Source organism: Eremothecium cymbalariae, chromosome 1 (genome assembly GCF_000235365.1).
Source record: "Eremothecium cymbalariae DBVPG#7215 chromosome 1, complete sequence".
In the NCBI taxonomy this organism is placed as follows: Eukaryota; Fungi; Ascomycota; class Saccharomycetes; order Saccharomycetales; family Saccharomycetaceae; genus Eremothecium; species Eremothecium cymbalariae.
Window position 1 is genome coordinate 572,611 of NC_016449.1, and position 26,899 is coordinate 599,509.

Sequence of the window (26,899 nt, forward strand, 5' to 3'; positions counted from 1 at the left end):
TTTTTCTTGTTTTTCCCTTTATCTTTATTGCTCTATATTTCCTTCCAAAAAGATAATATATTATGGCAATCCGGTTATTGTCGAGACGATGATGATGGCGATGGTGCTGATGATTCTACCGATTTTATCTATCGCTTAATATTACTGATCAAATCGACCGATCTCTTCTTTATTCTGTCTTTACGCTGCTGATTGATACATCCATCATAATCCATCTAGCATAAAGAAAGCTACTCCACCATACAACTTTACACTAAATTTCTAAAGAAGAGTACACACATGGACACGTATATATACGAAGACACGATGATAATCCTACGCTAAAATCTTCTCTCTCTCTTTCGCTGGATCTCTCTCGTTCCCATTGCCAATATAACCTTACATATCCTGCTCTCTGATAAAACAGTCCTGAGCCTGGAATTCTCTACAATAAAGACACCTCAGTTTTTCTGACACACACCACAACCGCTCTTAGCAAAATTAAAACAACGGGCAAAACGTACTTCATTTCACCACCAGATCTACTCTATACCAAAACCTATGCCCAAATACGCCCAAATATGTTTCAAAAATAGACATCATATACCGCTGTCTCTACATCACTGTTCGCAGAATGGGACCTCTTACCAGCTTACGTGGCCCTGTCCTTTTTGCCTCGTACACCACACCGCCAGCGCCAGTGCCAACGTCAGTGATGCCAACGTCGCCAAACACAACAAAAATTACAATCAACCCCATCGCCACTCGCCACGCGTCCACACCACATCGCCACCGCATCACCACCACATCCTCTTGTATCGCCCTCTTCTTACACCAACGCCGTCCTCGCATGCATACACTGCATCCCCAGCAACGGTTTCCAACGTTTTGTTGTATCGCTACATCACTTCTCACGTAAACCTGCCCCATCCAAACTATCACACTATCCGAATCCATCCTCCCAACAGCTTTTACAGGGCGTGTGGTCTAGAGGTATGATTTCCGCTTAGGGTGCGGGAGGTCCCGGGTTCGAGTCCCGGCTCGCCCCGTTTTTCTTCAAGCTTTTTGTCGGGCGTATGGAAACCCCCGTCCCCGATAACCCATGGATGACCCTTTTGCTTGTGCGTTATTATGTCACGCCGACTTCCCATAGGGTTCGTGCGACTCGGATCCTTGGAACCACTACAAATCTGCATTAAAAAACTGCACGCGCCCCCAGAAGAGAACGCACCAAATCCCATTTTCTGGCACAACATTCACCAAACACGCGGATAAAAAGAAACCCCCGTCAAAATTATACGTGACCACCGTCCCACCTGCCCATTCCACACGCACAAAAGGTGATAATGGACGGGGGGGGCGACGAGTCCACCAGTGTTTCGGCGGCAAGCCGCTAATACCACAGCCAATCAATGCACAACCGTCGAACAGAGACTGGGCGCGCCTCGCGCACCAAAAGCCGCATGTTTATTACCGCTCTGGCGTATCTTTTTTCTCTCTCCTACTGAAGCGAAGGAAACCAAAAAATCTGGTTAGATCAATATCCGTCTTTGTTTCTATATACCTAGATATCATCATATAGAACAAAAAAAATAAAAAATTACTCTACGGAAGTGGCAGGCTTCTTGGTTAGATTTTTGCATCTGTCAGATGGGGGAGTGCATGTCCAATACATATATATATAGATAGATAGATAGATAGTAGGTGCACACCCAGTAATCTTGTGTTTTTTTGTTTTTGTAATTTTTGTTGTCTGATACCGCCAGTATTGACAAAGTCTCGCGCACGTAATTAAAGCAATTTAGCGTGATTAAGCATAGGAAACCCCCCTCCCAGATAGAGAGAGAAGGGGAGAAAAGAAAAAAGCATTTGACTAAATTTTTCAAGGTTTTTTCCATTTAATAATATATAAAAAAATTTAATCGAACCCAAAGTTTGGAAGCGAGTTCGGTTCGATTCAATCCATTTCGGTTATCAATCCATTTCGATTATCAATCCAGCTACTGTTTGACCGTGGGCGCCCCTTGTTCAGATTAAGTATAGTCGAGAACGGTTCAGTGTAGGTTGGAAGAAGAAGCAGACAAAGAAGCAGTCTAATACAAGATATATACGCAAGATGAAAGCAGTCGGATCGGCGAGCACGCGCGGAGTTTCTAGGCGTATTAAAGGTGTTCTGGCGGGAGGCGTAGGAGGAGGTAGAGTTGGGCTGGGTAGACTGCCATTGTTGGTGCGTGAATACAGCAACGGGGAGAAGAGTCTAAAGGAGCGGTTTGCGGAGGTGTTTCCAAGCAAGGCGGAGGAGATCAAACAATTTAAAAAGCAACATGGGAAGGTGGCTATTGGTCAGGTATTGTTAGAGCAGGCGTACGGCGGTATGCGCGGGATTCCCGGGATTGTTTGGGAAGGGTCTGTGTTAGATCCTCATGAAGGGATCCGCTTTAGGGGTAGGACAATTGCGGAGATTCAGCAGGAGCTTCCAAAGGCGGCGGATGGTCAAGAGCCGTTGCCGGAGGCATTGTTTTGGTTATTGTTGACGGGAGAGGTTCCTACGGAGACGCAGGCGAAGGCATTATCTGCAGATTTGATGTCGCGTTCCGAGTTGCCGGAGCATGTTATTCGTTTATTGGACGGGTTGCCAAAGGATTTGCATCCCATGGCGCAATTTTCTATTGCTGTGACGGCGTTAGAGTCGGAGTCTAAGTTTGCAAAGGCTTATGCTCAGGGGGTGGCAAAGAAGGACTACTGGAACTATACGTTTGAGGATTCTTTGGATTTGTTGGGGAAGTTGCCTGTGATTGCTTCGAAGATTTATCGGAATGTGTTCAAAGACGGCAAAATAGGCGCTGTTGATCCTAATGCGGATTACGGTAAGAATCTGGGGCATTTGTTAGGGTTTCAGAATAAGGAGTTTGTGGATTTGATGCGGTTGTATTTGTCTGTGCATTCGGACCATGAGGGTGGTAATGTTTCAGCGCATACTACACATTTGGTTGGTTCTGCGTTGTCTTCGCCATATTTATCGTTTGCTGCGGGGATGAACGGGTTGGCGGGTCCTTTACATGGACGTGCTAACCAGGAGGTTTTGGAGTGGTTGTTTAAGTTGCGTGAGGAGGTTAAGGGCGATTATTCCAAGGAGACCATCGAGGCTTATTTGTGGAATACTTTGAAGTCAGGGCGGGTTATTCCTGGTTATGGGCATGCAGTGTTGAGGAAGACCGACCCACGGTATACTGCGCAGCGTGAGTTTGCTTTGAGGCATTTCCCTGATTACGATTTGTTCAAGTTGGTTTCTGCGGTTTATGAGGTAGCGCCCGGTGTGTTACAGCAACATGGTAAGACTAAGAACCCTTGGCCTAATGTGGATTCCCATTCGGGTGTTCTTTTGCAGTACTACGGTTTAACTGAGGGTTCTTTCTACACTGTGTTGTTTGGTGTTTCCAGAGCATTTGGTGTTTTGCCTCAGTTGATTATTGATAGGGCTGTTGGTACTGCAATTGAGAGACCAAAGTCGTTTAGTACTGAGAAGTTTAAGGAGTTGGTTGCTAAGATTACGGCAACAAGCTCTTGAACAGGACTCTTTATTGATATTTGTATGTGTATGTGAGTGTGATTGTGTTTGTATGAGAGAGAGGGGCATGGGGTTGGTCTGATTTTTGAAGTTCGACTGGCGCTATATATATATATATCTGTGTATATTTATGTTTCTTTTCCTTAAAAAAATAATGATATGTTAACGAAAATAGGTGTCCTTCTTCTGCCTTCTTTCTCTACCTGTTATTACATTTTTTGTTCATTGTAGGGGGTCTTGCATTTCTTCGAGGATTCCGCCATTATGCGTATGTATATTGTTTGTCGACAATGCGTAATTGGCTACAACGGCCGCCCAGATCCGCCGCACCGCGCCGCAGCCCGCCTCTCCCTCGAGACTTGAAAAAAAAGCTGCATTTCGGTGGGGATCTCCGTCACTGGCTTTTCACCAACAGTAAAAAATGAATGCTTTTAAATTGTTTATTTCTGTATTTAAAATGTTGAAGGCTAATTACTATCTCCAAAACCGAACGAAAATAATTCATTAGATTGCTCTGTGAGTTTGTTCCATGTGGCAGACCTTCTAACGTGTTCTCTGGCTAGTGAAAGCTCCTTCTTTCTAGCCTCCTCATCCTCCATGATGACCAACTTTTCAATTGCTTCAGGTAATTTATCCCTGTATTCGGACTTTGAAATCAATTCTAAAAAAAATTCGTAAATTGGAGGATCGAACTGTAAAGTATTTAAAACACCACAGTCTTCATTATCTAAATTTGATTGTTCTCTGGTATTTAAAAATTTCACGAATAATTCGAGTCGATTGCACTCGTTATTGCACTCGTTATTGTTCCGTAAAAACATCTCAATTGAAGTTGCTAAATCTTTCAGATGAAATCCAGATATTTGGTTCTTTTTATTTTTAAAGAAATTTAGCACCTTGGGTAATATAGGCTCAGGGACAAAGTTTTCAGTTAAAGCTACAGAATCAGTTAAATTAATTACAGTGTGCCACCATCCTGCTGGTACATACAAGCATTCTCCTGGAAATGTTACCGCTATCTTACACTGTCCCTGTTGAGCTAGTTTCACCGAATCGTTGTAGTACCCGGACAGAATCCATTCTGCAATACCAACAGGGCATGTAACTTCCTCCTCAGCCTCATCTGTGGAAACCCCAGGAGGTTTTACATCCGGTGGTAGCATGACCCATAGTTTCATCCCGCTTAAGGTTGTGTTCCAGGCAGAGGTATGGTTTGGATCTTTATGAAAAGTGGACCCACTCCTTGTGGGCCCAACGATCAACCATCTATGGTCTGGTCTGCAATTGATACCATCTTGTTGGAATAACGTAAAATAGTCATTACAGAATATTTCAGGTGGTTGGTATTTATCTTTGATTTGGGACATAGCCTCACTGTTGCAATCGAACAAATACAACGGAGACTCATCATTGTTTTTATGGCAATAGTCGGCATATAAAGATAACTCCCACTTCACAGCTTCCTGACGAAAACTTACTTGAGGATATTTGCTTACCAAGTATTCCAAGTCCCACGATGGCCATCTATTTGGCTCTTTTTTTGATTGTAAAATAAAGGGCTTGTTTATATATTCGTTCTTGAATTTATCCCAAGCAAAATCTGAATTTTCAAACCTATCAATTCCAAACTCCTGGTTCATATTATATCCCAAATCAAAAGATCCTTTCTCAAAATCGATTATCTTTCTAAACAGATTTTGATAATCAATATGTGAACACTGATAAGGTCTGTACAGTATATCAGAAAATAATATGTCATTACATTGAAGACAAACCTCCTGTTCTTCTTCCAATTTTAATACCGTCCTTCTCCAAGACCCTCTCCATTTTTTACAATTATATGGATATATCTGGGAATCTTTATTTGATATACCTTGTTCCCTTTCCAATCTGCTAAATTCTCTAGTGTAGAATTTCCTCCAAATCTCCTCTTCATATGTGTATGCATAAAGCATTCGAGAGGCACACCCTAAGTTCTGCATATCTTTAGGTTCACTCACATAGGAGAGCAGTTCTACAAGCAATTCCTCTGGGAATTCAGCTAACTTTCCCAAATACTTTTTCCTAAGTTCTTTGTCCTTTTTTGTATCTAAACCTTGTAAAAGAGCATTTCCAGATGGTTTGATACCCAAAGGATGCGCAGGAGCGCTCATAAAAGTATTCACACGGTAATTTGGAATCTTTCTTGTCCTTTTAATGTCTTGATTCATCGCCGTGGGTCTCCCTATGGTTATATATGTATATATGTATTATACATCATCATCATCATCATCATCACAGTAATCTTTTTTCACTTCGCTTTTTTTTTTCCGCTGACGCACGTTTCTTTTTTTTACACACACGTAGAAACGAAATCATAAACTTATCACAATGTATAAGGTAAAAATGCTATCTTATTATATACACGTTATAGATCCTATGTTGACACCGTTTATAATCACTAATAACAAGTGCTGTCAAATTATGTTCGGCAATCAATCGTATTTCCCTATTTACAGCTTTCAATTCCAAAATACAATACGCGCAAATATAATGAACTCACTACTCACTCCCACCCTTCGTCTTCTTCTCCTCTACAGGTAAAGTTCTAACACGTTTTTCTAGATAACTATCCTTATCTCTCAACCTCTCCAAGTATTCCGTCTCATTTTTCCCCGGATACAACAAACGCTTGTCTAGATCCGATAATTCCTGCTCTTGCAACGGCTCCTCTAGGGGCTTGTTCGTATACGTCTTCCAGATATGACGAATCTCGTTAAAACAATACATACAGAGAGTGTTCTGTCTTTTATAATGGCCACACGAGGGACATTTGTTCAAATGATGCATCATCTGCAGCTGCTTCTTTCCAGGCGCATACTGCCTTTGTCTCTTCTTCTGATGAGACACCTTTTTCTTAGGTACCGCCAGCACTATCCCATTGTCTGACTGATATCCTTCTTCATTATTTGCGTTTCCGAACCTTCGTTGAAGCATCTCCAATAACGTCCTTGGAATCATTACATTAGAAGCTCCACTTCCTCCTCCAATCTCTAAACGAGGAAACACCTGTGTCGCACGCTCAAACAACAGCCTCCCACAACTATTTATAGAAAAATTCAAAGCCATACCAAACCTTCTGAAAGACAGCAACCCAAAAGAATCCTCCTATGGCTCTATGATTGACATTTATACAGATACTTCGAGTATATTATCATATAAAATTTTCAAGCTAAAAAAAATCCACCAATGCCAAGGGTTACCCGGCTATCATGATTCGCTCCACAAAAATGGAAATTAATTAATTTCTCGAGTTAATAACAACGCGTCTTTTTTTGTAAACAACTACAAAGAATATTGACAAATCCGCCTCCCTGACAATTTATTCAAAAGTTAAACAAACACATATTCCAGTTGTTTGCTTGGGTGGAAGTATATCAGATTACTTCATTAACTAAGGAAGATAAAGTTTCTTAACATCTAGCACTAGTAAGCTCTCAAAAATATCAGAAAATATGTCCTCAGTTGCTGATTCTACATTTGTCACGCCTTCTTCTTATGTTGGTTTTGATACTATTACGGCGCAAATTGAACACCGTTTGTTAAAGAGGGGTTTTCAGTTTAATATTATGGTTGTTGGTCACTCTGGTTTAGGTAAGAGTACTTTGATTAACAGTTTATTTGCTTCTCATTTGATTGACTCTTCGACCGGAAAGGATATTACCAAGGAGCCTATCACCAAGACTACTGAGATTAAGGTGTCTTACCACTCTTTAATCGAAGACAAGGTTCGTTTGAATGTTAACTGTATTGATACGCCTGGTTTTGGTGACCAGATTAATAATGACAAGGTCTGGGAACCTATTGTCAAATATATTAAGGAACAACACTCTCAATATTTGCGTAAGGAGTTGACTGCTCAACGTGAAAAACATATTGTTGATACACGTGTTCATGCTGTCTTATACTTCATTCAGCCTAATGGTAAAGGGTTGACGCAGTTAGACATTGCTGCCTTGAAGAGGTTAACTGACATTACCAATGTTATTCCTGTTATTGCAAAGGCGGACACTTTAACGATGGATGAACGTGCAAAGTTTAGGGAGATTATTCAACACGAGTTCAAAAAACACAGCTTTAGAATATATCCTTATGATTCCGATGATTTAACGCCAGAGGAATTGGAACTAAATGATAGCATACGGTCCATCATTCCATTTGCTGTTGTGGGTTCCGAAAAGGAGATCACTATCAATGGCGAGGTTGCCAGGGGTAGAAAGACACGTTGGGGTGCTATAAATCTAGAGGACATCAATCAATGTGAGTTTGTCTACTTGAGGGAGTTTTTAATCAGAACCCACTTGCAAGACTTAATTGAGACTACGGCATTGATTCACTATGAAAGCTTCAGGTCGAAACAATTGATTGCTCTAAAGGAGAACGCTAACTCTCGTGCCATTGGACATGCTTCTCAAAACTCTAGCACGAATATGTTGCGCTGAAAAACTGATTTCGATAATTAGTTTTTTTTTGACAATGAATCTAAATATAAATGAAAACCATAATGATATGCTTTATTTATTTTCTCTTCAATTCAAGTTGGTTCATTGAGAGATTAAATGGTATAATACAATTGGGTGGCTCTTTTAAACTCACACAGATTAAATGCGTATAAATACAGAGGTTTAGCATTAACTGAATCTTTTCTATTACTTAAGGAACTCTTACAAAAAAATGTGAACATTAAATATAAAAACCATTCTTTAAAATAGGCACACAGAAAGTTGAAATAATATCTCGAGAGCATAAAATAGAATGGCTAAGAAATTCAGCATACTAATTACTAGAAAACATTTTATTACTCTTGGAAACCCTTTCTTTTTTTGAAAACATTTACATTATCATAAAAAACATCATATATACTAAGAGTATATCATATATACTAACTAACATGCACATCCAATTTATCTAAAAATTATAAACTGTATAATTTAATCTACAACCTGTAGTGGCTCACATATAAAATTCTATCGTAGTTCATATTTAAAACAAAAAAACGACTTCCTATATAATATCATAGGATATTTATTATAAAGATTGCATATAAAGAAAAAATCATTAAAAACATTTTTTTTTGAAATTAATGATATATCGTGTTGGTTCTTCAAAGCTCCAAATTAGAAATCATTTTCTTTTAATTCCAAATTAAAATCAAGAAATGATTATAATGATGATTACGGGTTTAGTCAGACCGTTTAAATGAAGTTCTCTTTATTTTGTTAATATTACTCCAATTATTCTACGTAAAATAAATAACTTCTCAACTTATATACTTGATATTAAGAAAACGTACGTCACATTCGAAAAAAAATGTCATAAAAGATATATAAACCAAAACAAAAAATTAATAACCACAACTAATTCATTACAAAAGCTTGAAGTTCCAATAATAAGAACAATGTAAAAGCCTCATATAGCCGATATAACGGTTAATTTATTTCAATAATATTTAATAACTATAAGGACAACTTAAATCATAGAATATTTAGGTAGTATATACCAAAATAATTGAAGTGTTTTTATTATAATTTTATAAAATTTATAAATAAAATTAATGTTCGGAAACCTTACACAAATAAATATTTTTATATTTATAAAATGTAATATATATGAATATAATATACTATATTATATATTTTAGAATATTAATTAATTTATATTATTTAGGTTAATAATATCTTTAAAATTAAAAAATTATATGATATATAATAAATTCAATTTATATTTTAAATAATGATCATGTGATGTGATAATTTTCAAATCTTAATATTTTTGTTAAAGGAAATTTTTTTTGAGTCTGGTGGGATATGATAAACATATTAAATAAAATAGATATTTTAACATATAGAGCATATATATATAATATTATCCATCTTATAGAAATAATTCTAACATAACTATTAACAACTTAAACTTCAAATACTGAAGACTAAATATTATGTTAGATATATGTGCTCTGTCTAATTATACCAAAATAAAGATCATAAACAGCATTTAAACCCTTATTAGTAGAACGGTATGCACACTACATAAATTGATAACTATTCAAAATCTTCGTCAAGGTCAGGGACAGGATATTTTAGTATGCAGGCTAAGCCAGTTAAATTATCTAATTCTTCACCTGTAGAATGCATGGAACTAAATATTACAATATCACCCCCCATTTGTTCCACATTTTTAGTCAATTCCAATGATTTTTTTCTGATTTTAATGTCATCTGATCTCAACCAAGTGTCTGTTATTAATAAAGTATCAATTGCAGCTAATTCACAAGCTTTCATAATTTCCTGTTCACCATACCAAGCTTTATAGTCATCATCGTTTAAATGCTTGAGGAATTTATCCATAGTATAAATTTCTTTTGTATTCTTGGTGTTTTTCAATATATTTGAATAAGCAGGATCACGAAGTACCTCAGTTATCCCCTGTAGGTAACCAGTAGAACAATGTGCCACGACAAACTTTGACTTATTTGTCAGTAGGCTTTTATTCTGCTCTTCTTGAGCATATTGGAGTACCTTTTCATACAAACTCTTGGCATAAAAGCCTGGCGAACATATTAAAACGACCTTTAGCTTCTCTAAATCAAAATGTCTTAACATTGACCAATAAATCGCCTTGTAAAACTTTTCAGTCTTTTCATTATGCTTTAAAATATCAACACCTCTTCTCTTTTTGGGTAAACTATATTCAACTTTGTGCTTTAGAGTTGTGGAAAAAGAATTTAATAGACAAATATGTGCTACTCCTTCTTGTAATACGACGGCAGCCATATCTGAACGGCTGGAAATATTGCAGGCCTCTTTTAATAATTTTTCATGATAAGAGTTGAACTCACTTTTGATTAAAGTAAAAGGATATTGGTAATTAACAGGATAACTGAAGAATTTTCCAATAGCGACATCTTGGTTGGCATTCCCACCCTCATCCTCTGTAGTAATACCTTTAAATTTCAAAAACTCGTGCTGCGGTTCAAAATCAGTCGATACAACTTTAATGCGCAATTTCAGCAATTCTGCAGACTTCTTCTTTCCTGCTTGATCAAGTTTTAGGGTGACTTTCTTTTTGAATATGAGTTCATCATCAACATTAATAATATTGTATAGAGTAAACAAATCTTCCTTATCTTGAGGTAATAATGTGATTATGGATTCATTGTAGCTACCACTGGTTCGGCTGATTAACTTCATCTCACAACTCAGAATCTGTTCCTTTGGTTATTCGTATTTCAGAAGTATTACGGAACATTAGTTGAAGTGCAATGCAACTTATACAGAAAAGTTGTATTTCAAAAATCACATGACTAGTAATTGATTTATGATAAACGTGTATTCCTATGGAGACGATCTGTCATAGTGTTGTTGGAACTAATAGAAAATAAGGAATAACGGTAGAAATGAGTTACCAAAATCTATATATAGGCTTTGTTGAATAATTTACATGAATTTAGTCTGAAAATCGTACAGTTTAAAACAATTATCTTTTGGAAGTGTACCGACTGCCAATAACCGAGGTATACAACACATCATTTATGAGAGGTATATTTCTTCTTTCCAATGTCTAATGGGATATACTTGTATTTAATCATGTGGTCAATTTGTCTTCTCATCGTCAAAGCAAATAACACAATGAAGTACACTAACAAGATGGGCCAAAAAACTGGAATATCAAATATGGTGAATAAAGTTAATACCAACGCAATGCCAGTAGCTCTAGTAGCATTATGCCAGAACTTGAACTCAGGTAACCTTCTGATAAATGGTTTGAATTCGTCAGACATCTCTCCAGTTTCTAATTCATTATTCTGAGAGTCTTGTTGTAGGGACATATCAAACTTTGGAGTTAAAAATGCCAGGAATTGGTTGAGTAAATAAATACCCAATCCATAGCATACCACATACCATCCTTGACTGGTCACTATACGCAAAAAGAAGAGTAAAAGCAATCCCACTAACAAAGACCATCTATATTTGAGATGAGGAGTAGTTTGGTCCAGATAAAACTGATACATGGCTTTATACTTGTTAAAGTAAACAACCGCTTTGTTGCTTGACGTTTCTTGTTGTTCCTCATTAAAATTCATTGTTTCTGATGAATATGAAGACCTACGACGACGATAGCCTTTGATCTTTGTATTGTTTTTCTTATAAAGATGCTTAAGTGGCGAAGGTTATTACTACATCCTTTTTCAAAATCAAGATCAAAACTTCAGTCTTCCGAAACGAAATCCCGCGAACTGAAGTTCTGCTTTGGGAATAAATAGAATAAACTTTTACTTGAAAAAACATGCAGGCCCTGTTACAGTTGGGCCGATCTGTTCAGCCAAAAGTACGATCTAGAAGTTGTGTTTATTATGACGTTTATTTATGACGGTTAGTTTTATGATTCATTCGTTGAATCATGTTGTTTATATGTAGACACAATGGACTGGATCGTTCAATGTATGGCTTTTCTTATATTTAGTACACCCAATAAAGTAAATTACGGTGGGCTGCTTACATCGCTATTTCACTTAAATTATTATGTACAGATGTCAAATATTTAAATTCAAGTCATAGAGAGATTGTTACAGCTTTCTGCCCAATAGCTCAGTGGCCACTTTAACCCTAGTACTAACGTGTCTTGCTGAGTCAGTGGAAAAATCCTCCAGTGCAAGTTTTCGGGTATTAGACATTAGATTTTCTACTTCATGTTGCATTATATTCTTGAGTTCTTCATCTTCAGTAACTGCGATAACGTTAGTCTCAAGATCCAGCGAATACGCTCGTTTAGTATAATTAGAAGACCCTATAACTGTGACAACAGGTCTAGGGTCATCTTCCGTATCGCCAGAGACCCAAATACCCTTTGCATGGTAAGACCAGCCACCAGGTGTATTTACAATACCTTTTTTCCATTCATATAACGATATAGTATCCGATTTACCGTAACTATGAATGCCTTCAAGGAATTTTTTGGATAAGTACAAATAAGCATCAGGTAAGTAATTAGATATACCTTTCGACTTGTAAAATCCATTTGCACAAGGAGACGCAGTAATCACTGTACCCGTATTGGAGGGTGAACTTAGCAGTTTTTCCTCAATTTCTGGCAATATATTGAAGTACCCGGCTGTTATAGTCCACCTGTTAGATGGAGAATTCAATGATGATAAAAGTGCTAATATACTTGGTTTTTCAGTAGAATTATCATTAGATTTTTTAAACAACGGAGTAAATTGAGATATTGGATAAACAACCGTTGGATATCGTTTCAAGTTTTCTGGAGATTTATCAATGAGCTGACTATGATCTTCATTTAAAAATTTTGTTAAAAGCTTGGAGGTTTGCGTTAAAAACTTTGAGTTATCAACACTTGGCTCTACTGTTATATTAGATTTTGGCCATAGTAACAAATACTTTTCAGGATTTATAAAGTATTTGGCCTGATAACTGAAATTGCTCACTAGTTGGTGTAGTTTAAAATAGTAATCAGTGAATGCTTTAGATTTGAATAAATAATATCTGTCTTGTCTGTTACTGAAATAATCAAAGGATAAATTCGCGCCAGAAAGTATTACTTCATTATCAAAACCGTAGATTTTCATATGTTGTAAACCAATACCCTCATTAATCCTCTTTGGAAGTAATGCCTTTTTCCAGCCAGAGTAAGCAGGTGTCATGTACAGTCTAACATCAACTCTGTCGCCATGTTCCTTCACCAATTGGGTCAACAAAGAAGCCGAACAAGTATCAGGAGATTCTCTAGTGCCTCTTAATCCATCGATTAAAAAGAATACCTTTAACCTAGGCTTGCTTCTCAAGGCATCATTTATGCATTTAACTAATTCAGTTTCCGTTTTACCAATGTATAAAGATGCAAAAAAAATTCGATCCTCAGCATTGGTTATTTTATCCTTCAAAGTCTCATAAAATACAACCGGATGTTCCATAACCTCAATATGGTTTTTCTCAAAGTAGAACTTGGTCTTTAGAAAGGATAACTTGTCTTTGACTAGGTCTGTAAAACTTGACTTACACTTCGACATCGGTACAGTAATAGCTTTTTGGGTGAAATATGTTCTCCTAACATGAAACATAGTACACTTGTAACCTTACTGATATCCAGGATTTTGGCCTCACTCTCCCGTAACTAAACTCAGATGGTTCGCAATATTCTCTCTTCCTGCCGAGCAATCGTTGGTTGGTAGAAGCTCTAACGCTCTTTCGTTCTTCTGTTCACGTGATATATAGATGCAGGTCTGGGACTGGCGTCAATGCAGAAATTAAATCTGTCAATGTACCAATATTTAGTCCAATGATGTGAAGCACTTGCCCAACTCGAATACGAAACATTGCTTGCTGCAGAAAGCTACTATAATCATTATGTATTATATGAATTTTATCTGTTAAAATTACTATAGTTTATATATATATATATATATCTACTATTATTTTTTTCCTTCCATGGATGGGTATATATGCCTCATGAAAATGCTTGTCAGGTTTTCTGAACTTGAATAGGATATTGAATACCAAAATCCAAAATAATGCAGAATGCTATCAAGTATAATAAGCTTTATTCTTTTTATGTTCGTAGGTAGGTAATTATTACATTTTTTATTACATTATCTCTTCTCTTCTCTTACTTTTATATTATTTTTTCATTTCCCATTCCTTACTTGCGATGATGCAAGTGCTCAATATGAAGTTTATCATAATAACCACTGCTGTATCCCTTTAGTTTACGATCACTACTATTTTTCAACTCCTCAATATCCGTCCTAACAGTTCCCGTTTCCTGAATACTGTCCCAAATATTACTCAACCACGACACGTTAGATCTATCTGAGTCCCGATCCTCATCCACTTCATCAATAGGCGCACTGACAGGTGTCAAAGGCCGGTAGTTGTCTATCTTAGTCTTCTCAGTATGTCCATACTCATACTCATATGAATCCAACAAATCTGCAAATAAACTGTCACTATTTTCCTCCTTAAGAGCATCATTAGAAATCAGAGGAATACTCCGCATACCAAGCTCCGAAATCCGCCGTACGAAGTTGCTTATCTCATCAATATATACAAATAGTCTCTCCACATATGTCGGCAAAACTGTAATATACAGCACAGGAACCCTTATAATCCGATGCAATGACCCTAACAAAGCCCCCAAGACCAGCCCAAGGATTAAACCCACCACAGCAGTGGTTATAGTATACTGAACACACACTTGTGCTATTACAAAAGCACTCTTGACGTCCGCGGTTGCGAATAAATCCTGCAACGAAGTTCGAAAAAAAACCCATAAAATTGCATTCACTGGAACCACCGCAAACTTCCCCAACACCCGCTTTATAATTACCACAGGATTCCATATTATCATCGAAAGAATGACCTGCACAGGCTTGACCAAAACTTGATATATTACATTTGAAATTATAGCGACAGCATTCTGTCCATTTCCAAACATTAAATTCATCACCTCCAACAGCAAGCCTGCATCATCATTACCACTCATACTATTTCTACTTGTTAAAAGACCCGCTTCCACTTCCCTTCCAACCTATTCATAGGGAGGCCCCGTTAATCCAAAAACCCGTTCGATAATAATATTCCTAAAATCACCTTCAATTCCCCCTGCCTTTTATTATCTTTCGATAAAAAACCCTGAACACGATTTATTCTTCTCGTAGGCAAAACAACGTTACCCGGCGCAAATCACCTTATAAAAACCCGCATTCAAAAACTTAAAAACGAAAAATATACCCACATTCGAAAAAAGTTGCATAATCTTTTATTTATATTATTTATATTTATTTTCTCCTTTATATATATATGCATACCGAATGCATTATTGTCGTTTGGAAATACTTGTTTTGAGGAATATGACCGGGGCAAGGTGTTGCCTGAGATCCTCCAGTGTAGGGTTTCCTCCTGTATAATATCTTCTTTGCGGAGAATATTTTTTTCTGGTGCTTCGAACGATAAAGTTTCCAATTGTTGAGGAACAACGCTTATAAGATTATAAGAGGGTTTCTCTTGGAGAGGGGAAGGAAGACCTGGTCTTCGACTGCGTCGAAGACAGAGAAGTTTTGTTTTTGTCGTATGGCACACTCCTATTTCTGCCCCACATTCTTTTTACTCTATGGACTGGTGGGTTCTGTTTAATGGAGAAGAAAATGCCAAGAAATGGTATGCCTGCACCTTGATACATCGCAGGGATATTTCATTTGTTGGATCGTGTGAACGTACGCCTTGTATCCAGTTGCTGTTTCCGAGTGCAGTCTGGGGATGGCGTTTTCTCTACATTTAGTTTACTTAGCTGCTGTGCAGTGATTATTTAGGCCGTGGTTGGGTGTTGATGGCGAGTGCGTAGAAGCGTAGCTCATCAGTGAAGTATTTTCACATGTGATGGTGTGGTTTGTCTCGGGTTTTATGCTATATGGTGGAGAGAGCGATTGTTCTATGGAGTTGACTTCGTTGAGCATTCGAATCTTGCACTCTTACCTTGGCGACAATGGTGTTCCTCCGACGCAGCAGTCAGTGTTTTAGGTGATAGTAAGATATATCCACCCTGCGTCTGTCTGGTATTAACTTTGCTGTGTTTTTTGGAGCTGTTGTTGTAGGAGAGGGGCTGCAGCAGGGTGCGGTATACATTTCGACCTAGTAGATGTGTGAGGTCAGGCTGCTCCCGCGGCGGAGTGTTAGTTAATTTCTTACTTAACTAGTTACTGTAACATGGTGAATAAGGTACCATCTTTTCGATAGTAGTACCGGGAAAGGTACAGCTGTTTTAGATGTTCGGCGACAGCCGTTTTCATAGGTGAAATACTGTGATGTTTGCTGGTTTTCAGCGCAGCGAGAAACAGTTAGCCGAGTCAGAGAAGAAGACCCCTTCAACTTGGGGAGCGAGAGCACATGTGGGAGTTTCTTCGCACAACCGTGTATTGTTTTAATCTTCGGTTCAAATTCAATTTGAATTTGAATTTTTTTAATGGATTATTCATGTCTCTTTGTCTTTCTATAGTTCCAATCGTAAAATAGCTCGAAAAGCTGTATTAAGTTAATTATATTCAAGCTGTAGTAGTCCCGAATTACTATCAGTTATTTATTTACCTATTTATTTATTTATTCAGTTACTTGTTGGGTTGGTTGTTTCTCCTCCTTTCTGGTTTACACATGGTTCGTTCATCATAGTTTGAAGATTTGTGTTATAATAATGTACAGAAACAACAGCAGCTTAAATTACATGCAATTCAAATGGTGGTGAGTTGGTCTTATTCTGCAAACTCAGGCCTTAGGTCTGAACGACGGGGGACCACTAGTGGGTGTATTTGGGATAAATATGTTATAGCCCACATCAAAAACATCATTGCCATTGATAGAATAACTGTACTCCTCCAAACGCTACATTATAAGAGTAGTTAATTTTGTTAGTAAAGTTCGAACAGTTTGTAAAAGAAGATCTTGATAATAATAAAATGCGAGATGTAGCATACGTTTGATTCTCCTTTGGAGCAAAGACCCAAAAGACAGCAGATGCTAGAACGACAGATAGGAATGTTGCGACAACAGTATAGCTGTAGAGAAAAGATAAGGGGTAGTCAGGTTAGTGAGATGAGAAATGCGGAAAAAAAAGTGTAGCCAAATAGTTGAGATAGTTAACAATCGATGCACTTACAAACTCATATTGTATTGTGGTGAACCTTTATGTTGATTGTTGAATCCTGCAATAGAATATGGCTTTTGTTCGGTTTATGTTTTTCGACCCTTTTCTACGTTTTATCAAAATTGCAAATACTAAAGGTGTGTTTCTCCGATTATATTGACTGATCTGTTAGTTGACTACTGAAACATACAAAACTCACATTCAAGAGTTGCTAACATTGCAAGGTATATATGGAAAACAGGGAGGTATATTTTGATGTGCCACAGCGAGTTCTAGATTGGCTGTTCCAAGTTCTTCAACCGGTATGTGTGCTTGTCCTATTTTAAAGGTGAATCTGGTTGCCCTATTTACTGTTACTAACATAATTCAAATAGAATTATTACGATCCAAGGACATGTTTCCATGATGTAGTTGCGTTATTGTCCAATGTGAAAAGTTTAGCCCCTAGAAGTAGAGTGTTTACAAACAAGATTGGTGGTTCAGAGCTGCTCTTGTGTCTCTATGGAAAAATTGAAGATGTAGATATACTAATATGGGTACCTTCCGAATATCCCATAATGCACCCAATGGTATATATTGACTTTGAACTAATAAATGGACATGAATTACAGGTGAGCCAATATTTAGACTCAGAGGGATTGTTTTATCTACCTATATTTGCTTCATGGAACCCTGAAGAGTGCAATTTATTGAAGGTTGTTTTTGATCTAAGGAATGCTATAAGGAGAAATTTCCCCCTCAAGGTTCTACAAAGACCACCACAGGTACCTCAGAAATTACAGTCTTTTGAAGTACGAACTGATGTCAAATCTCCGTCTCTTCCTCCAAAGGTTCCGTCTTCCTCCTCGAGCAAATCTACTAGCAAATACGACACGCCTGGACTACCCCCGAAACCCCCTAGATATACAGATACAGAAGCGAATAGCATATTAACACGCATGGAACTTATGAACTCTATAGATTCCCTCGGGAATGACTTTGGTGATTTGCATTTATCCCCGTCAGCTAGTGCTACTTCATTCAGACTTCCACCAAGGCCCGTAGGAAACACGGGAATTTCACCAGCGGTGCCAGCTGCAAAACCTCTGTCGCCCCTATTTCCAAATTTCTTAGATGATGAAACTCTAACACAACATGGAGATGAAACTCATCGCCATATGTTGCAGACGTTGCAAACCATTATTAATGAATTAGCAGCATCTACGGCACCAAACTACGATATGGAGTGGCGAAGACGTTCTTCAATGATAAAAGGTGCCATTGACAAATTTTATCTTCTGTACAAACATGAATGGAATAACTTAGAACAGTTGAGAAGTACCTTGAAGGAGAATACTCAAACGTTGCACCAGGAGATATCCAAAATCAACGAAGAACTAGACAAAGATAGCGCATTCAAAGAAAAATATCCACAAGATTCATTTAATTTGATTGATTACATTGTTGCCGAAACAGTCGCACTAAATCAGCTTTATGAACTGACGGCCAAGCACCACGCAATCTCTGATGGTATTCAACTACTATCTCAAATGTTAAATCAGGGCAAGATTTCAGTAGATATATTCGTAAAGAAGACAAGAATGCTTGCCAGAGATCAATTCTTAACTAAAGTTCACATAGACAAAATAGTAAAGCTGCTGAAATAGGTTACGAACATGATCCCAACGATTTGCTTTTAACCACCCTCATTATTGTCGTTTCAACAGTCGTCAGGTTGACAGTGGTGTTACCCGCATGTAGATCATAGTTTTTATCGTTTCTTTTTCTTGTTTTACTGGAAAAAAATTTTCAACCAATTTGAACTCATCTCATCAGGTTGAAAGAGTAAAGAAGTTAAGTAAAAGCTTGACCTTGTTTTATTCTTCATAAATCTCAAGGCGGCAACGTATATCGAGTGAACCATTAAATAATGTCTGACGAACATTTTATTAAACCGGAAAATGTGGTTCCATCCACAGACACTAGTGAATGGCCGTTACTATTGAAGAACTATGATAAATTGTTAGTCAGAAGCGGTCATTATACCCCAATACCTAATGGCGCTTCACCTTTAAAGAGAGACTTGAAATCTTATGTTAGTTCTGGTGTGATAAACTTAGACAAGCCATCAAATCCATCTTCTCATGAAGTTGTTGCTTGGATTAAGCGTATTTTGCGTTGCGAAAAAACAGGTCACTCTGGTACTTTGGATCCAAAGGTTACTGGCTGCTTGATTGTATGTATTGATAGGGCTACTAGACTGGTCAAATCACAGCAAGGTGCTGGTAAAGAATATGTTTGTATTGTGAGGTTGCACGATGCTTTGAAAGATGAAAAAGAGTTGGGTAGGGCGTTGGAAAACTTGACCGGTGCTTTGTTCCAAAGACCTCCACTAATCTCTGCGGTGAAGCGTCAATTACGTGTTCGTACTATTTATGATTCAAACTTGATAGAATTTGACAATAAGAGAAATTTGGGTGTTTTCTGGGCTTCCTGTGAAGCCGGTACCTATATGAGGACCCTTTGTGTTCACTTGGGTATGCTTCTAGGTGTTGGCGGTCATATGCAGGAGTTGCGCCGTGTAAGATCTGGTGCCTTATCGGAAAACGATAATTTGGTCACTCTACATGATGTATTGGATGCACAGTGGGTGTATGACAATACCAGGGATGAATCGTACCTAAGAAAGATCATTCAACCATTAGAAACCTTGTTAGTTGGTTACAAGAGAATCGTTGTGAAGGATTCTGCTGTTAATGCTGTATGTTACGGTGCAAAGTTGATGATTCCAGGTCTATTACGTTATGAAGAAGGCATTGAATTATACGATGAGGTGGTTTTGATTACTACTAAGGGTGAAGCTATTGCTGTGGCTATAGCTCAGATGTCCACTGTTGACTTAGCCACTTGCGATCACGGTGTGGTTGCCAAGGTCAAGAGATGTATCATGGAAAGAGATTTGTACCCAAGAAGATGGGGATTGGGTCCAGTCGCACAGAAGAAGAAGCAGTTAAAAGCAGATGGTAAGTTGGACAAGTACGGCCGTGTTAATGAAAATACTCCAGAGGACTGGAAGAAGGGGTACGTCACATTGGAAACAGCTGAAGCTTCAACTTCAGCAACTGAAAAACAACAAGCACCTCTAATTCAAGAAATTGTAAAGACGGAGGAACCAAAGATTAAATCAAAGGCTAAAGACGGAGACGATGCTGAGGAAGAAAAGAAGGATAAGAAGAAAAGAAGGATAAGAAGGAAAAGAAGGAAAAAAGGATAAGAAGGAAAAGAAGGATAAGAAAGAAAAGAAGAGAAAGGCCGAAGATGAAGAAGGCTCTGACTCCAAGAAGAAGAAGTCCAAGAAATAAATAAGTCATGGTTGCTTGGTTATTCAAGTTTCTTTCTACGCATCATAAAAAACCCGTAACCAAATATTTGAACATAGTAATATATCTTCTATCAAATATGTATATTGTACTTTCAACTAACGCTTTTCTGTAGTTTTAAAAGAAATTCTATCATTTGAGGAACTAAATACAGGAAAATATAGGCAACCTAGTATTTTGAGTAGTGCTTCAATTTGGACTATTTACCAACATACACACATAAAAATAATTGGCGTATACGTGGAATTATATATATGCAATGAAAAGGTATGCTTAATATCTTATCAGGTAAGTTGACAAAAAAAAGTGATCGAAATGTGATACCTCCTAAGGGATTGATTAAATGTAACCTTTTTACTTTCAAGCTTAGGAAATCGTTCGATAGATCCATAACTCGTGGATCCAGGATAAGACTAACACTGTGTTCACACCCAAAATAATGTTGAAAATAAAAAAAAATTATAGTACAAGAGTCCTCGGGCTCCAATTCTAACAATGCTAACGGTGTCTTAGAAATTACCAGCAATTGCAAGTTTCTGTTGTTCACTCAAGGTTATTGGATAATCAATTTTATATTTCACTATGAGGTCACCTCTCTCAGACGGATTCTTCGACAGCGGCATACCCTGACCCGGATATCTAGACTCTTCGCTTGGCTGGACAGGTTGAGTCTTGGAGATAAATATTTGCCTTCCATCAATGGTATGTACTGTCTTCGAGAAGCCTAGTAGAGACTCCTTGAAGGACAATGGTAGTGTGTACGTTAAATCGTTGCCATCCCTCTTCAAGAAATCATGCATTTTCTCCTGAATAATAAACTGCAATGTCTGTCTTCCTCCCGTTGACGGATTATAATCACCCTCATTTTTATACGTAATCTTCGTACCTGCTTTCCATCCAGGTCTCAACTGAATATCGATCTGCTTTTTCTCTGGAATACCACTTGGACCCTTTCTTGTGATCTTGAATGATTTCCTTTTACCCGCATATAAATCTTCCAAGCTTACAGGAAGATTTACTTGTACTACCTTTTCCTCTTGTTGAGCATGAGAGTGCGAATGCATTCCCGAAGCGCCTGGCATACCTGAAAACCCACCTGGCATCCCAGTAGAAGTGGAGTGGAAGCTAGCACCCCCAGGGAAGCCACCACCAAACCCAAACTCATCCCCGCCAGAGGAAAATCCAAATGGCGACGCTCCTCCAGCACTATTACCAAAGAATTGGGAAAATATATTGAACGCATCTTCCTGGGAAAACGCATGTCCTCCACCTCCAAATCCACTGAAGCCACCTCCTGCACCAGCCTGACCGCCAAAACCCGCTGGTCCATTCCCTCTTGCAGCCTCAAGACCATATTTATCATACACTTCCCTTTTATTGGGATCATTTAAAATCTCAAAAGCTTCTGAAATTTCCTTAAACTTCTCAGTATCACCTGTAGGTTTATCAGGATGATACTTTAGAGCTGCTTTCCTATACCCCTTCTTTAATTCTGCATCATTACAGTTTGGTGATACTCCCAAAAGATCATATAGCTTAGTTTCCTTCACCATCCCTAATAAATACACACTCTGACTTTAATAATAACCAAGGACTGAATCACTTGTGTCTCAAACTCAACAATTTGGAGCCTGTACACATCCAAGAAAACGACCCCAAGCTTGCAGGCCGATGTCTGGCCATGTGCGCTCTTTCTTCGCTTTTATATATACTTATTCGAGTACCCTGCGAATGTTCAAGTGATTGCAGTGAAGCTGATTTGTGCAGACAGTAGAATCTTCTGGAAGAAACTGGTGAATCAAAGCGTCGAGACACATGAATTCTCACGTGATTAGCATGTGATCTTAATTTAGACAAGCATAGATCTGAACTGGAGCCAGTATATGGGCAATATGAATATGCGAGTCTAGTTATATTGTAAGTTATGTATTGATGGGTGTAAGGGAATGCGTGGTTAAAATTTGTAATGATTGTGAACTCTATGGAACGAGTTAGGTGTAAGAAAAGAATGCGGACGTGGGTACTGAATGGCTCAACAATGTTATCGACGGGACAATCGTGGCAAAAAGGAGCAAGGCTAAGGTGTCTTAAGGTGTCAAGGCTCTTCAGAGAAAATCAGGAATATGTCAGTGATATTAGCATCTGCGGGTTATGATCATACGATCAGATTTTGGGAGGCGCTTACCGGTGTGTGTTCCAGGACTATTCAACATGCGGATTCACAAGTGAATAGGTTGGAAATTACTTCAGATAAGAGATATTTGGCTGCAGGGGGCCATTTGCATGTGAGGCTATATGATATACGGACAACGAACCCTAATCCTGTGACGTCTTTTGAGGGGCATCGTGGGAATGTAACGTCGATAGCATTTCAGCAGGATAATAAATGGATGGTTTCGTCGAGTGAAGATGGTACGATCAAGGTGTGGGATGTAAGGACGCCATCAGTGCAGAGAAACTACAAACATAATGCACCTGTGAATGAGGTTGTGATACATCCAAACCAAGGTGAGCTTATTTCTTGCGATCAGGATGGTAATATCAAGATTTGGGACCTTGGAGAGAATCAGTGTACGCATCAGCTGGCATTGGAAGACGACACCCCATTGCAATCGCTTTCTATAGCAAGTGATGGTTCAATGCTTGTTGCTGGAAGTAACAAGGGGAACTGCTATGTTTGGAAAATGCCAAATCACACGGATACTGCAAATTTAAAGCCTGTTACCAAGTTCAGATCACATACGAAGTATATTACTAGGGTATTATTGTCAGTTGACGTGAAGCACTTAGCGACTTGTTCTGCTGATCATACGGCAAGGGTATGGAGCATCGAAGACAACTTCCAATTAGAGACAACGCTGGATACTCATTCGCGATGGGTTTGGGATTGTGCATTCAGTGCAGACAGCGCATATTTGGTCACAGCCTGTTCTGATCATTATATAAGGCTTTGGGATCTTTCTACAAGAGAAATCGTAAGACAGTACGGTGGTCACCATAAGGGTGCTGTATGTGTCGCATTGAATGATGTATAGAAAGAAAGGGATCAACGGTTTCTACAAGATAGCAACAGAAGTAGCAATATAAATAAGAAATAAAACCTACAGATTCTCTCTTTAAAAAGGATTAAAGAATAGGATGCCCATAAAAAACAATCGAGATATTTATCCCCTTTATTACTATTACACATTGAGTAGACAGAGGGATAGAAGCAATAAATGAAAGCATGCCAGTATTAAAATATTGAGGACATATATAGATATAAAAATGGAAACAAAGCCACAGCCGAAATACAGTAGGTTACGGGGCTTGCCTGAAGTGAGCCTATTCCCCATGCTACCTATCCAAAAAACAACCTACTTCGCCACACCAATACACCCATTCATCGATGAAGGACTTGAAAACCCACCAGGCGCCAAAGCTTTGAGCATCATTGAGAGATAACTCCCTCAATATCGAGGTAGTAAAGCTTATAAAGCTCAATGCAACAAATCTACCTGGTAGGTGCTTCCAGCTTTGTAATAAATCGCATAATTTTTTCGCAAGTCTGGCTAACAAGGTGCCACCATTGGTGACATTCCCTTGTAATTGAATTGCTTCCGGATTCAGAAGGCCTAACAAATCTTTTTCGACAAAAGAAATCATCTGCTCCCTCATCTTGGGATAATGTTCATCAAAATGGGACAGTTCAGTACTTATCAGGTCTTCTAGGTTAATATATTGGCCCCAGTCCTGGTACATACCATTACGGTTTTGTTCCAAAGCAATTATCTTGGATGCATTTTTCCCTGTATCTATCACTTTAATTAATCTTTTCACTAATTGAATAAACTGGGATACAATTCTTTTTTACTGGTGACAATGGGCAATGGTAAATCTATTGTGGTTTTAATAATTAAATCGAGGTAAGTAGTTGAGAATTGGCATAGCTTGTCTAAAACAATATCCGGTATTTCATCGAATTCAACAATTAAGCTCGAAAGCATCTTAGCAAGAGCTCTGTAAGTAATTAAATCTGAGTGTTTAATCCATTGGTAAAGTTCTTCTGAAATGAATAGATTATACATTTGTGGAGAAATGGATCCAGAAGAGAAAGATTCCAAAGTAGAGGAAAGATCGTCAAATTTCATAAAACGGATATTTTCAAATAATTGATTACAATAAACTTTGTAGAGTGATTCTACGGATGATGCAATGTCCATATCCACACTATGTGGAAGGTATGGGGTAATCGATGGGAATGCCAATGGAAGTTCGACTTTCTCTTCACACGTCGTAGAAAAGAAGTTTTCAATAAACTTCATGTTTTCACGCAAACCAGAAAAGGAAGACATAGCGGTACCGTTGCTATCACCACCTGAAATAGATTTAAACATGCCATTAGACGGAGTTACAGCACGAATACCAGTGTTCAATACAGTAACGCTATTAGATGTCGAATCAACAGCGTTATTGTTGTTGAAAGAATTACCATCTAATGTAATCGAAGCAGAATTAGCACTGATTGCTGTAACTGGGGTACTCATGCAACTGGAAGTTGGAGTAGCAGTGGAAGTAGTAATATCGTCAGGCATTAAAAGCGGTGACATTAACTTCAAACCACAGTAATGGTATTTAGATTGGCCACGCATACCAAGCCTTCTAGTCTTCAAATGAGGAAATAAAGATCTTATCAACTTACCCAATGTCGCCTGTGATAATGGTTTCAAGCTGTTGGAAGCACAAGAAGCTGCGTATTGGGCAAAAATTCTACCTCGTGGAACATAGGATTCAGCGTCCGGTACACAGTTATTCATTAGCCAAATCAAAGCGTAAACTTGACGTTCCCGCTCTCTATGTTGTTCAGCAGCTTGTATATCGGGTTTAGAATGAGTATCAGAGTCCATATTCAATACTTCAACTTCGGCAGCCCTAACAATGGTAGCATACTCAGGTAAAGGTTTATCTTTATTCCTCAATGCAACTAATTTCAATATGTTTTCTTGTGTGGTCCTTTTGGAGGTAATCTCCGGAGGCACAATTGATTGTGGGACAGGATCCCCAACCTTCCGCTTTTTCCAACGTTGTTCCTGTTCCTGCATTAAAAATTGATGATGTTGTTGTTGGCGATGCAGATCTTGAATGTGTTGAAAATGCTGTAGCTGAACTTGCATGTGCTGTTGATGTTCTTGCTGCTGTTGCTGTGGAGCCGGCGGCGGCTGATGTTGATGTTGATGTAACGAATCTTGTGACTGCTGTTGAAGTGTTAAAGTGATTGGAATTGAATTTATCGGGATTTGATGCTGGTGTTGGTGCTGGTGCTGTTGATTTTGTTGTGATTGAGATTGTAACAGAGTGAAGTCATCAGGTGATTGTTGTTTAACTTGAACTGCCTGAGATTGTTGGTCCTGTTGCTGCAGCTGTTGCAGCTGTTGTAGCTGAGGTTGTAGCGGTTGTTGCCGTTGTTGACCCTGTTGCTGTTCTCCATTTTTACTATTTATTGGAGGAAGCAAATTGGGTAAATACCCTTGGCTAAACTGCAAATTATGAGGATGATGCGGATTCAAAGATGGATGATGATGATATATTTGGTGAGACAACGGTTGTTGCAGCAGATTTTGTAATTGTCCAGTAGAAGGTTCACCTGTAGAATTCGAAGACACTGGTCTGGATATCATCGGAGGTTGTTGTTGTTGTTGTTGTTGTTGTTGTTGTTGTTGTTGTTGTTGTTGTTGTTGTTGTTGTTGTTGTTGTTGTTGTTGTTGTTGTTGTTGTTGTTGTTGTTGTTGTTGTTGTTGTTGCTGTTGTTGCTGTTGTTGCTGTTGTTGTTGTTGCTGTTGTTGTTGCTGCTGTGGTATCAACTGCTGCTGTAAGGAGGATTGGGTTGTTGTGGCATCAGAGTTTGTAATATTGGCAACATTTGAAGATAAAGGATTCGAATTAGACGTGGTAAGGACTGTCGTCAGCGAAGTTGGTCCGGTATTCATGGGAGTACCACTAGACGTGTCATGATTACTTCTATTAAGTATGTTTGCATTAAGCCATTGCTCCTGGCTTCCTTGATCAACATTCATTGGATAGCAGAGGTTACTAACAAACGTCTACCTTTTTAATCTATCAACAACTTATTTGGCAAACTTCCACACAACAAACCGAATCGAAATTTACGATGAAATGACTTGGAAATTCAAAATAAACTGAACTAACACTAGAGAACTAGTTCTATAAATTTAACTGACACCAGACAACTAGTTCAAAATAATATAAACGATTTTTATCAGAACTACTTGATAAGATTATTGATGGCTTTTTTCTATTAATTTGA

The 26,899-nt window shown here is 38.2% G+C and overlaps 13 protein-coding genes, 1 non-coding gene and 1 further gene across 14 annotated transcripts, besides 1 other annotated feature; 6 read left to right on the forward strand and 9 right to left on the reverse strand.

The window, feature by feature from the left end:
• The first annotated feature begins 955 nt into the window (after positions 1-955).
• On the forward strand, positions 956-1,027 carry Ecym_1281. Its single transcript has one exon. It is a non-coding gene; the product is annotated as a tRNA-Pro (tRNA).
• Positions 1,028-2,095: 1,068 nt separating this feature from the next.
• CIT2 (citrate (Si)-synthase CIT2) lies at positions 2,096-3,547 on the forward strand (the record flags this gene model as incomplete). Its single annotated transcript, XM_003644289.1, has 1 exon — positions 2,096-3,547. One exon carries the CDS (start codon positions 2,096-2,098, stop codon positions 3,545-3,547), a length of 1,452 nt encoding a protein of 483 aa, XP_003644337.1.
• A 467-nt stretch (positions 3,548-4,014) lies between these two features.
• Ecym_1282 (uncharacterized protein) lies at positions 4,015-5,757 on the reverse strand (the record flags this gene model as incomplete). Its single annotated transcript, XM_003644290.1, has 1 exon — positions 4,015-5,757. One exon carries the CDS (start codon positions 5,755-5,757, stop codon positions 4,015-4,017), a length of 1,743 nt encoding a protein of 580 aa, XP_003644338.1.
• Positions 5,758-6,088: 331 nt separating this feature from the next.
• On the reverse strand, positions 6,089-6,655 carry MRPL32 (mitochondrial 54S ribosomal protein bL32m; the record flags this gene model as incomplete). Its single annotated transcript, XM_003644291.1, has 1 exon — positions 6,089-6,655. The coding sequence occupies one exon, from the start codon at positions 6,653-6,655 to the stop codon at positions 6,089-6,091; it is 567 nt and encodes a 188-aa protein (XP_003644339.1).
• Positions 6,656-7,041: 386 nt separating this feature from the next.
• CDC10 (septin CDC10) lies at positions 7,042-8,028 on the forward strand (the record flags this gene model as incomplete). Its single annotated transcript, XM_003644292.1, has 1 exon — positions 7,042-8,028. The coding sequence occupies one exon, from the start codon at positions 7,042-7,044 to the stop codon at positions 8,026-8,028; it is 987 nt and encodes a 328-aa protein (XP_003644340.1).
• A 1,095-nt stretch (positions 8,029-9,123) lies between these two features.
• Positions 9,124-9,332: a sequence feature (centromere 1).
• A 295-nt stretch (positions 9,333-9,627) lies between these two features.
• Positions 9,628-10,776, reverse strand: Ecym_1285 (uncharacterized protein; the record flags this gene model as incomplete). The annotated part of the gene is made up of 1 exon (XM_003644293.1): positions 9,628-10,776. One exon carries the CDS (start codon positions 10,774-10,776, stop codon positions 9,628-9,630), a length of 1,149 nt encoding a protein of 382 aa, XP_003644341.1.
• A 335-nt stretch (positions 10,777-11,111) lies between these two features.
• Positions 11,112-11,669, reverse strand: RER1 (protein retrieval receptor; the record flags this gene model as incomplete). The annotated part of the gene is made up of 1 exon (XM_003644294.1): positions 11,112-11,669. The coding sequence occupies one exon, from the start codon at positions 11,667-11,669 to the stop codon at positions 11,112-11,114; it is 558 nt and encodes a 185-aa protein (XP_003644342.1).
• A 483-nt stretch (positions 11,670-12,152) lies between these two features.
• On the reverse strand, positions 12,153-13,664 carry PGS1 (CDP-diacylglycerol--glycerol-3-phosphate 3-phosphatidyltransferase; the record flags this gene model as incomplete). The annotated part of the gene is made up of 1 exon (XM_003644295.1): positions 12,153-13,664. The coding sequence occupies one exon, from the start codon at positions 13,662-13,664 to the stop codon at positions 12,153-12,155; it is 1,512 nt and encodes a 503-aa protein (XP_003644343.1).
• A 578-nt stretch (positions 13,665-14,242) lies between these two features.
• Positions 14,243-15,085, reverse strand: LDB16 (Ldb16p; the record flags this gene model as incomplete). Its single annotated transcript, XM_003644296.1, has 1 exon — positions 14,243-15,085. The coding sequence occupies one exon, from the start codon at positions 15,083-15,085 to the stop codon at positions 14,243-14,245; it is 843 nt and encodes a 280-aa protein (XP_003644344.1).
• Positions 15,086-16,844: 1,759 nt separating this feature from the next.
• VMA9 (H(+)-transporting V0 sector ATPase subunit e) lies at positions 16,845-17,256 on the reverse strand (the record flags this gene model as incomplete). The annotated part of the gene is made up of 3 exons (XM_003644297.1): positions 16,845-16,974; positions 17,067-17,147; positions 17,249-17,256. The coding sequence occupies 3 exons, from the start codon at positions 17,254-17,256 to the stop codon at positions 16,845-16,847; spliced, it is 219 nt and encodes a 72-aa protein (XP_003644345.1).
• Positions 17,257-17,466: 210 nt separating this feature from the next.
• STP22 (ubiquitin-binding ESCRT-I subunit protein STP22) lies at positions 17,467-18,882 on the forward strand (the record flags this gene model as incomplete). The annotated part of the gene is made up of 2 exons (XM_003644298.1): positions 17,467-17,538; positions 17,611-18,882. 2 exons carry the CDS (start codon positions 17,467-17,469, stop codon positions 18,880-18,882), a joined length of 1,344 nt encoding a protein of 447 aa, XP_003644346.1.
• A 263-nt stretch (positions 18,883-19,145) lies between these two features.
• Positions 19,146-20,489, forward strand: CBF5 (pseudouridine synthase CBF5; the record flags this gene model as incomplete). Its single annotated transcript, XM_003644299.1, has 1 exon — positions 19,146-20,489. The coding sequence occupies one exon, from the start codon at positions 19,146-19,148 to the stop codon at positions 20,487-20,489; it is 1,344 nt and encodes a 447-aa protein (XP_003644347.1).
• A 615-nt stretch (positions 20,490-21,104) lies between these two features.
• Positions 21,105-22,148, reverse strand: SIS1 (type II HSP40 co-chaperone SIS1; the record flags this gene model as incomplete). Its single annotated transcript, XM_003644300.1, has 1 exon — positions 21,105-22,148. The coding sequence occupies one exon, from the start codon at positions 22,146-22,148 to the stop codon at positions 21,105-21,107; it is 1,044 nt and encodes a 347-aa protein (XP_003644348.1).
• Positions 22,149-22,718: 570 nt separating this feature from the next.
• LST8 (TOR complex subunit LST8) lies at positions 22,719-23,630 on the forward strand (the record flags this gene model as incomplete). Its single annotated transcript, XM_003644301.1, has 1 exon — positions 22,719-23,630. The coding sequence occupies one exon, from the start codon at positions 22,719-22,721 to the stop codon at positions 23,628-23,630; it is 912 nt and encodes a 303-aa protein (XP_003644349.1).
• A 301-nt stretch (positions 23,631-23,931) lies between these two features.
• Ecym_1294 lies at positions 23,932-26,648 on the reverse strand (the record flags this gene model as incomplete).
• Between the last annotated feature and the right edge of the window lie 251 nt (positions 26,649-26,899).